At 45.9% G+C, this 10,863-nt stretch overlaps 1 protein-coding gene across 1 annotated transcript in view; it reads left to right on the top strand.

Moving 5' to 3' along the window:
• Window positions 1–379: 379 nt before the first annotated feature.
• LOC109378538 (ubiquitin carboxyl-terminal hydrolase 43-like) overlaps window positions 380–10,863 on the top strand; it is a 14,943-nt gene continuing 4,459 nt past the window's right edge. Inside the window, exons 1-5 of the mRNA XM_019634885.1 lie at window positions 380–941; window positions 1,932–2,058; window positions 2,151–2,499; window positions 5,097–5,255; window positions 6,237–6,401. Coding sequence (XP_019490430.1) covers window positions 688–941; window positions 1,932–2,058; window positions 2,151–2,499; window positions 5,097–5,255; window positions 6,237–6,401 — 1,054 coding nt within the window. The 5' untranslated portion in view covers window positions 380–687. The remainder of the gene's footprint in view (window positions 942–1,931; window positions 2,059–2,150; window positions 2,500–5,096; window positions 5,256–6,236; window positions 6,402–10,863) is intronic.

The raw sequence follows: 10,863 nt of genomic DNA on the forward strand, positions 1-10,863 counted from the left end.
GTCATTATTTGTCCGGAATCGACAGGGCTCGCTAACCTGGGTGGGCGTCTCCCAGTCACACCTGTTTCCTTGCTCCCTCCTGGCTTTTTCCTCAGGATGGTGCCACGACTCCACTCCAGACCTGTCAGTGCTTAGCCCCCAGATTCTGTGCCTTCTGTGAGCTCAATCCTGTTTTTGAATCATCCTGGCAACAGGGACTCATGTGACATCTGCACTTTTTTTCTTGCAACACATTCTAAGCACTGTTAGGTGCAGATTTTCTCATCACTTACATATGTCCTGTTGATTTGGGGACAAAACCTTATGCCCTTCGTTCTCTTGTGTATTATTACCGACCAACCTTTCCTGAAATGGGCTAAGCCCTAGTAGCTGGGAAGAGCTGTAGGCTGGCGCATATTGAAAACTTCTGGGTATTCGAGGGTCTGAAAGGGAAGCCCTTTTAGGTTGTAGAGGCAGACTAGAGGGCGATCCTTTCATATTGTGGTGGAGGAAAGTTAGCAGCTCAGCTTTAGGCATCGTCAGAATAAGGGATTTGTGTAAGATGTTCAAGTGGAGTGACCTTCCAGCCATTGAGAAAGTGCTGAGGCTGCAATGGGAGCGTTGGCCTATGTCCTCGCAGCAACCAAAATCCTCAGCGGTCACAAACTCCCAAGGGAGTGAGTGGAGCGTGTTCAAAGGAAGATTAGGATGAAGCCTTCAGCAACAGCAGCTCCCCGGATACCTGACCTCAGTTTACACTCAGTTTTGGACATTTCTGTTTGGAATATCAATGGTGGGGTTGGAGGCAGACCGCTGGACCCCGCAGCGATGTGGGAAGAAGACTCCATGCTTTCTGATGGCTTTCTTCCTTGTTCTCTCCTCAGAGCTTTGCACCTCAGGAGGCCAGGAGGCCCCCCACACGTCAAACTGGCCATTGAGTGGGATAGCTGTGTCAAGGAGCGGTGAGTTCAACAGAATTTGGCTCTGGCAGGGGCGAGACAGGGCCTGCCTGTGCAAAGAAAGCTCCCTGTGCCCAGTTTTCCCCAATATGACTATGAGGCAGGATGCGTACCTCCTTGATGCCGTGTGATCCATGCTTCTGAGAAACCCAAACAACAATTGTCTGTATATAAACAACAATGATAGCACAGGCATACCTCGGGGACATTGCAGATTTGATTCCAGGCCACCGTAAAGTAAGTTGTAGTCTTTTTGCTGATGGAGGGTCTTGCCTTCAATTTGTAAAAAAACATAACATCTGTGGAAAGCAATATATTAAGCAAAGTGCAATGAAACGAGATATGCCTGTAGTAGTAATAATGGTGGTGATGGGTGGTGGTAGTACTGGTAACAGTGGTCGTAGTAAACTTATGTGACGCTTACTCACCCCCGTGTGCCACTCACTGCTCTGAGCACTTTATGTATTTGCAATTTGTTTAATCTTCATCACATTCTATGGAGTAGGTACCACGATAATCTACTTTTTCAGATGTGGAAACTGAGGCATAGAGAGGTTAAATAATTGCTCAGTGTCACACAGCTCATGCATGGCAGGACCGAGATTTGAACCCAGGCTGACTGGCTCAAGTCCATGCTCTTAATCACTAAACTTGGCTGCTTCTATAACAGAGTGCATCCGCCCTTCTTTGAAAAAGGACACTGCTGAGTCCAGCCAGTATTTATTAACCTCCTCCTAGGTGCTAGGCCCTGCACGAGGATGAGGAAACAGAGACAGCTAAGCCAAGGACTTGGTCCCTCGGGCAGCTGGTGGGGGAGACCGAGAATTGCAGTAAAATGGAGTGAGCACTGAGGGAGAGTGCATGAGGTGCCCAGTGGGACTTCTTCAGCTCACCTGGCAGGTGCCTTCCACCCTGTTGGCTCTGAGCAGAGACTGACGAGAAACCCTTCTTGGAGGTGACACGTGCCGAGTGCCATCTGTTTCCTCTCCGCAGTCTGTTCGGGAGCCTCCCAGAGGAGCAGGTCCAGGATGCGGACAGCGTGTGGCAGCAGCAGCAGGCTCACCAGCAGCACAGCTGTACCTTGGATGAGTGTTTTCAGTTCTACACGAAGGAGGAGCAGGTCCCGCCATGGGACTGGAAGGGGGCTGGTTGCCTTTTGGTGGGTTGGCCGAGTGCCGTGGTGCCTCACAGTCCTGATGGCTTTCTTTCTAGCTGGCCCAGGACAATGCGTGGAAGTGCCCCCACTGCAAAGTCCTCCAGCAGGGCACGGTGAAGCTGAGTCTGTGGACCCTGCCCGATATACTCATCATCCACTTCAAAAGGTTCTGTCAAGTGGGCGAGAGAAGAAACAAGCTCTTCACGCTGGTGAAGTTTCCACTCTGCGGCCTCAACATGGCTCCCCATGTGGCCCAGAGAAACGCTGGTCCCAAGCCGGGGCCAGGCCCCTGGCCTTCCTGGAAGCAGCCGGCCTGCTTGCCTACCAGCTACCCGCTGGACTTCCTGTACGACTTGTATGCTGTCTGCAACCACCACGGCAGTCTGCAAGGTGGGCATTACACAGGTGAGCTTTGCCTCTCGGCCTGTGGCTGCCCTGGCCGCGTGTCGTGGCTGTGACCTGGGCTTCAGGATGCCTGGTGTTCCTGGAACGGACGCTGAGCTCACCTGGGCACTCGGCATGAGCTGTGACCCCTCACCCACTGCACACCGGGAACCTGCCAGAGGGTGGGGTGCCTGGTCCAAGCCGTGGACTTGAGCTAGGTTGGTGGTCGGAATACAAAGTTAGTTACAGCCTGAATTTTTGACTATATCAAATATGTCCTCATGTATGCTCATCTGTGATTCAACACAGACTCTTATCAGATCTGAACTCTTACTTACACATTTTTTATGTCTATGGGGTACATTTAATTATTATCCCTCAGGATCTTGAGAGAAATCAATAACTGGAAGGACAGAAACAAATACCTGGGGACTTGTTCAGTTGGTCATAATCGTATACCTTGGTCTATTCTATTCTAGAATAACAAATTATTTCATTTTAAAAATGCTTTAAAATACTTCATGTTTTTGAAAAGTGCAGTTTCTTTCCTTTTTTTTAATATTCCCCTTTTTTTTTTTAAATTGGGGAACAGTGTGTTTTTCCAGGACCTGTCAGCTCCAAGTCAAGTAGTTGTTTCAGTCTAGTTGTGGAGGGCGCAGCTCAGTGGCCCATGCAGGTATCGAACCGGCAACCTTAATGTTATGAGTACTGTGCTCTATCCAACTGAGCTAACCGGTTGCCCCAAAAGTGCACTGTTTCTAGTGTACTAATGTACCTACAATTTGGAAGACACTGGACTGTATAGAAATCCACAGTCGTCACTCATTCATTCATTGGACAAATATTTATTAAGCACTCATTCTGTGCCAGACTCTGCTAGGTGCTGGAGGGAGCTTCAGGGATTGACAAGACAGATACGAGTCCTGCCCTTATGGGACTTCAGTCTAATTTGAGACACAGACAATAAAAAGATGCTGTCACTTTAGCACTTTTCATGACCTGGCATTATGAAAAGGTGATTGATTAATTGTGTCTGTGATAGAGATAAGTCTGTCTGAGGCTGTTCCTTTGAGGTCAAGAGCTGAAAGATGAGGTGGAACTGGCTATGTGAATAATGGGAGGAACAGCATCATGGGCAGAGCTGCTAGCATGTACAAAGGCCCCGAGGCAGAACTTTGGTGTGTTTGAGAACTGATGAAAACCTGTCATGGCTGAAGTGTAGTGATTCTCAGGGGTAAGCTGCAGCTTGATCAGGAGGCACCGTAAGCCATGGACAAGAGTTTATCGTTTTTCCAAAGGGCGGTGGGAAGCCATTAAAAGGTTTTAGATGGAGGAGTAAAGGCATAATGGAGTTTACAAATGGAGGTAGTAGCTCCGCTCTGTGAAAAATGGGTAGAAGGGAACAAGAGTGGAAGTTGTATTTTCAGTTAGGAGGAGGTTTCTGGGGCTCAGGTGAAGACAATCAAGGTATTCAAGACACACTTTTGGAAGCAGAATCAGTAGGCCTGGCTTTTGGACTGGGTGTGGGGTGGGAGGGAAAGGGGAGAGCAGCGATGAACTCCTAGGCGCCTGGCTTCCATTGGTGCAGGAGTCAGAACCTATGGCCTGCGGGCCAAATCCAGTCCAGTACCTGTTTTTATACAGCCCATAAGTTAAGAATGGTTTTTGCATTTTGAAAAGTGATGAAAAAGAACAAGGATATATAGCAGAGACCGTTTGTCACCTGCAAAGCCTAAACTGGTTTCTGTCTAGTCCAGGGGTCGGCAAACTGCGGCTCGCGAGCTACATGTGGCTCTTTGGGTACGTTCCGTCTCAAAAGTTTGCCAACCCCTGGAAGAGCCAATCCTGTCCCTCACAACAATTTAAAAATTATTCGAGAGCCATAAATATATTTTTCCAAATAAGGTAAATTTAGAATAATATTATAAATGAAACTATGGTAGTTTTATTTTCATTTTCAATTTTACTTCAGAGCCGCATGTACGTACCCAAAGAACCGCATGTGGCCCGCGAGCTGCAGTTTGCTGACCCCTGGCAGCTCGTCTGTCTCAAAAGTTTGCCGACCCCTGGTCTAGCCCATTACAGAAAGAGTTGGTTGACTCCAGATTTGTGGGTTACGATACCATTCCCCGAGATGTGGAGGGAAAGGAGAAGACTATTTTGTTTTAATGGTTTGGAAGGTGGTGGTGAGAATCTTAATTTATGAGCAATTTCTTAAATGTGTGACTTCGATTACTAGGTAGGAAAGAAATGTACCCTAATACAGTGGCATATTTTCATTACATAGAAGTAGAGGTGTGCATTGTAAAGCTTCTTAGAAGAAATGGGGTTAACGTGGACATCATTAATCTGGCCAAGTAACTTGGGGCTCCCTTTTATTGGAGATTTTGCCTGAAAAAGGGCTACAGCATAAGGATTCGGCGTCAAGTAGCAGCACACTTTATCAGGGAGTGTAAGTGATTGATCCTTTCTGCACAAAATTCATTTCTGGCCAAAAATGGACCAATTTTTCTCATTCTATTACAAACATGTCCATTTATGAGCTATGCCAGTGGGGCATGTCTTCCTGCTTTTTGGGGTGGTTCCAATAATGGGACTTGGGGTTTGGATCTTTGCAGCCTACTGCCGGAACTCTGTGGATGGCCAGTGGTACAGTTACGACGACAGCACCGTGGACTCGCTCCTGGAAGATGAAGTCATTACCCGAGGGGCTTACATACTGTTTTACCAGAAACGGAACAGCATCCCTTCCTGGTCAGCCAGCAGCTCCATGAGAGGTAGGTGCCGCTGCTCATTACAGGACATGGGGGAATTGGGAAGTCACTTTAAGAACTACGGAGATGCTTAGTCAAACATCAAAGACGAGGAGGAGTAGGCAAGGATCTGAAAGAGGAAGCCTTGGCTGCTGCTAGAGATTTGAACACTACGCTAGAATCCCGTTTCTTTGTTAAGGGTGTGGAGTGGTCATGTTGAAATCCAAGAAAGGGAGAAGGAATACATATTTTGTATCCGTGGCAAGTGATTCTTGGTGGTGTGGAAATTCCATAATCCCAGTCTCACTCATGTCAAGCCAGACTTTAATTAAGGGTGTGGAATATAAACCTGCATTAGTCCTGCTGGAAAGGGAAGGGCATTTACGAGGGTTGCAGGGCCTTCATAGGAAATGGAACCGGTTATCCACTTCCCAGTGATATGTTTATTAGATAAGCTCAAATTTGCATGGAAGTCTGGAGGAAAATAAGGATTAAAGTTGACCTTTTTATGTGACCTATTTTGCTCTGCAAACTAGCCATCTTTTTCTTTGGGATGAAAGAGCATTTCTTTTTAAATTACTCAGATTTGCTCTCCAACAATTGTTGGAAAATGGCCAAATAAAACCCAAAGGCACCAGTAGGTCTAAATCAACACTAATGCAAAGTCTGCCTGCCTTTTATAGAAGATAGATTTAGAAAGAATGAAAAACGTACAATATTTAGAAAACTGGAGTTGGTGACAAGCAATTTCATGAAAAGCATTTCAATACTTATCAACGTATTTTCCTGTCTGTGCCCAAATGCCTTTCCCTAAATGTCTCGGCTTGGTTCCATGGTGACTCAATTGCAGGGTTCTCCCCTGGTCCTTAACTTCTGTGTGTGTAATTCCATCCTGGTTCTGTAGTTCCAGGGCTCGGGGATGGCACTCTGGCCCCCAAAGGTTCCTGGGGGATCCCGAAGGGATGGAGGTGGCTCCAGCCTTTCCTCTCGGTGCTTCCTCCGCAGGTTCCACCAGCTCCTCCTTATCTGATCACTGGCTCATGAGGCTCGGGAGCAATAATGGCAGCATGAGGGGGAACCTGTGGTCTTGGAGCTCTTCTCCCAGCCCCTCCCGGCCCCAGGTGCCCTACCCACCTGTTTTCACAAAGAACCGCTCCAGGAAGGAAGAAGGTATGTTTTATCACGTTGGTTAAATTGGCTGATTTCATTTCCATTTTCTATAAGGACCCTTACTCCTCATCTTTATGAAAGTGCTGGCATTTCACGGCCTTGAGTGGTTTACGAGAGGTTTATTCATCTCTCAAATCGGGTTTTCCATGACCTAGTCCTCACCTGCCTGTCCTCCCCGTCCACTCCAGTGGCAGGTGCCTTCTTTCTCTGCTCCGTAGAGCTTGCAGTCTAATGGGGAAGACCAAACGTAAACAAGAGAACAATGACATGGATATAAAGCAAGGATAAGGGCAAAAAGGAAAATCATCATCGAAGAAGATATGTAGGCCAGGGTGGGGGAGAAGGGTGCAGCGGCACCCTCGTTAGATAGGGTGGATGGGAAGGCCTTTCTGGAGAGGGAGAGAGAAAGGGAGAGGGAGAGAGAGGAGGGGTCTGTTGACTGCTATTGTCAATTACAAAAAGCAAAATCAGGGATTTGGAGAAGAAAGCCTGATGGGTGGGACATGGAGAACCACCTTCTTTCCGTGGGTTCGCAGATAGGCTTGAATCAATGGCAGATTGTTGGCCTAGTCTGACCTAGAGGAGTTTCCCTACAGCATCAGGGGAAGCACCTTGAGCCATTGGAGATTTATGGATTCTTGTGTTATTTGTGGATTCTCCAAAAATCCATGCTAGTTTTAGTTTGAAGCATACATGATGGATTCGCTCTGAAACGTCTGCATTTAATGCATTATGGTCTGACTCGCCTTCCCATGGCGTCTCCACCTGGGTGGCTGCACCACTTACCTCATCAGGGGGCGGGGATGCTCAGTGTCCTGCCATTCCCAGTTCCCAGGGATGGTGCCGTTTGGTATGGAATTGACCCTCCCAAGGGCCAGCTGTCCTCTGTAGAGACACTACACTGAGAGCTTGGGAACTTCATTTTTCCAGTAGCTCTGGTTATGGAACATTATAATAATAAAGGCATTTTAAACTAAAATGAATAGATTGCAGTTGTGTCAGGACTGCTGCACCTTATATAACTGAGGACAGGTGTTGGGAGAGGCTGTACAAGAAAAAAGATACAAAGACACCTTACTTTTGCAACTTTAATAAAAACATGATCGTGTGGAACAATTGCTGGGGTTCTTCTCAGAAGCCCCCTGGAGTAAGGGCCCTGAGACTTAAGCTTCCTCAGGTTTTCAGTAGTATAGGTGCTCCGATGATAAATTTCTTTTATGGTTTTTTGGGGCCTCAGAGATTTTGTTTTTTTGCTCTTTCAGTGCTTTCCAGATAGTATGTTATTTCAGTTCTGATTTCTTCTTTGATCTAAAGGTTATCTGGGAGTTTCAAGTATTTTAAGATTTTTTGGTCACCTTTTTTTAGCCTTTATTGCTAATTTTGTGGATTGGGATCCAAGAATGTGGCTTTCAGACATTCTCTTTTTGTGATTAAGTACATGAGTAGTATTTTATAAATGTTCTGTGTACATATAAAATAATGTACATTGTCTATTTGAGGGATGTGAACTTTATATCACTACTATAAATTAGGTGAGTTGATTGTATTCAATCCCCCTCTCTCTTTAAATTGACCTTATCTAGGACTGCCTGGCTAGGAAGGAGCTATATAGACACCTTTCTGTGTAGCTGTACTTTTAATCAAGTACTCCAGGAACTGTAATCATTTTTGTTTTATATTGTTAGCTGCTTTGTTAATAGATGTCTGTAAGCTGATGACTATTCGATATAATTTATAAATTGTCTTTTCTCATTATAATGTTGCTCTTTATCCTGCTTAATGCTTTTAATCTTCAATTCGACCTTGTTCAAGGTTAGTAATTTCAACCCCTTCCTCCTTTCTTTTTGTTTGCATTTGCCTGATATCATTTTGCCCTTCTCTTTTGCTTTTCGAGTCTTTCTTCTAGAATTAGTTTTAAGTGGTTTTTGGTAAACAGTATGTTGCTTTTTTTTTAATGTCAAAAACTCAGAGCGTATCTGACAATGGGAGAGTTCAGCCTATTCATACTTAATGTATCAACTACAAAATCTGATTTCATTAAAATTTTTTTCTATTGTTTTTCTTTTTTCTTATTTTTACTGATCTGATCATGTTGCTGTTTGTTCCCTCTTTGTCCCCCTTGTTCACTTGAAAATTCTGCTGTCCTTTTCCGTCTTGCTAATTGTTTTATCTTTCCCCTTATTTATAATCAAATGCGTTTTCTTACTATTGTGTGGATATGAGAAGCGACTATTTCCTGTAAGTCGTTCTGTTTCCTCACTGCCGTCTCTCCTCCCCTCAGTAAGATGAGCCTACATCATGCTTCCTTGTCGTTCCTCTCCAGATGGGAGCTTTGAAACGCTCTTGTGTTCCCTGTGGTTTGTTTTAGGAGCTCACCCTCATCTAATCCCCAGCTCTTAGATTTTTCTGAGGTAGTTAATACTCTTCCAGACCGTAATTCTAATTCTTCTTGCAACCCTTTTCCTGTCTCAAGCACACTCACTTAGTTTTGTGTCCACAGTCTACGACCATTTGTCCCCCGCGCGGGTGGATGGTACATGGATCGCAGGGTCCACTGAACGCCACTGTCTGTCTTCTTTCCGTCGCCCTCTCTTCTGAGGTCTCAGCTCTGATTCAGGAGTGTTTGGTCAGAGTTCCTTTCTGGTATGTGTGTTATGTCCTCTAACTCTTTGCATAGCCACAAATATTTTCTTTCACTGGGAGTGAATGGCAGCTTGGCTGGTCGGAGGACTCTTGGGTTGCAATCCTTTTCTCTCAGGCCTCTCTCAGATGTTTTCCCACAGTCTCCCAGGCCTCAGGGTGCAGATGAGAAGCCCATTCTTTTTCACATGAGAATCACTTGTTCTTTCTGGCCGGAAGCTTTTGAGATTCTGTCTCTGACACTGGAGTTTAGAAATTCTGCCAGGATATGCCTAGGTATGTGTTTTGTTCATCAGCCCTACCTAAAACTCGGGGAGGCCTTTCTTTCTACAGATGCAGGCGTTTCATAAGGGAAATGTTCTTTTTTTGTTTAATTATTGTCTTAACCTACTTTTAAAATTCCTATTATTTGCTTAGTGGGTCTTCTGGATTTGTCCTCTATGTCTCCTAGCTTTTCCCTGTGATTTCTACCTCTTTGTCATTTTGCTCTATGGTGTGAGACATCGCTTTCACGATTATGGAATTTTCATAACTTTCAAGCCACTCACTTGAGTCTCAGCAGTGACCTTGGATGCCTTCACGTCATTTACTGAATTTAAAAACCTGAAAGTTATATTTTTTCAGTTCCCTGTTGTTTTATATTTGAATCTCCTTGAGAGCTTTGATTTTAAGTTGTTTGTTTCTTCCGGTGGCTCTATTTCATTACGGGGCTGTTCTGATGGTTGCATATTCTTATCCTTTGATCGGTAGACCCTCTTACGTGTATTGTGATTTTTCCGTTTCTGCCCAGTGGGGCTCCCCTCTACCCTCTTTTGAGTTGTGGTGATTCTTAGAGTGGTGGAAGGGGCAGTGGCCTTGGCTTTTGAGGCAGCCTTTCTCCTCACCAGCCTCATCCCGCTGGCTCACTCTCAGAGGTGGAGAAGGCTCTGCTCATCTGTGTGGTTTCGCCTTACCTTCTTGGGGACCAGAGAAATGTTTTGGGGTCAGACTTGCCCCAGGTTGCTGCACTCTGCAACCAGAGACAGAGATGTCTCCAAATACAGATTGGGGTTCAAGAAGGTGACGATCCCTACTGGAGACCCTTTTCTTCCTTGGTTCAACCATGGTGTTCTCTTTGCTGCTTCCTTGACCCACCAAGCTTACCTGTGCCTCAGGGCCTTTGCACTTGCTGCTCCCTCCTCCTGGAGGCTGTTTTCCCCAGATCTCCATGTGACTTCCTCCCTCTCTTACTTAGGTCTCTCCTCTCTCATCACTTGCTGACCACCCTGTATTTCCCCCCCCCACCCCCATTCTTCCTCATAACTCTTATCATTCCATCCCATGATATTATATATTTTTGGTTTTTGTCAAACCCCATAACAGACAAATACTTTGTACTTTTTATACTACTGTATCCCCAGCACTGAAAACTGTCCTTGGTACACAGTAGGCTCCTATTAAATGTTTACTGAATGCATAGGTGACAACCCTTGGAGAGACTGGGAGAGACTGAAAGCGCTGGATGAGGAAAAGTCTTGTCCTGTGGCAGGTGGGCTAAGGACGGTGAAGAGAGGCCCCTGCCCTGCCCCCTGCTCACAGCGCACATTGTGAGGTCGGATGCATGCCCGATTTCATTAGCTGAGGATAAAAAGTCACGTAGGAATAGACGTGGCATTTCTCACGGCAGGTTCTGCTGGCTCCAGAGCCACTGTGTGGGCGGGGCTGCGGGTAGGGGCTGTACCCACCAGTGGTACAGGCACCATCAGGGTGACGAGGCTTCTTGTGGACTTGGGGGGCTTGTTATGTATGCTCTGGGGCTCATTGGACCTTCAGGAAGAACTTA

This window comes from Hipposideros armiger, unplaced genomic scaffold, assembly GCF_001890085.2.
Source record: "Hipposideros armiger isolate ML-2016 unplaced genomic scaffold, ASM189008v1 scaffold_2119, whole genome shotgun sequence".
Taxonomy (NCBI): domain Eukaryota; kingdom Metazoa; phylum Chordata; class Mammalia; order Chiroptera; family Hipposideridae; genus Hipposideros; species Hipposideros armiger.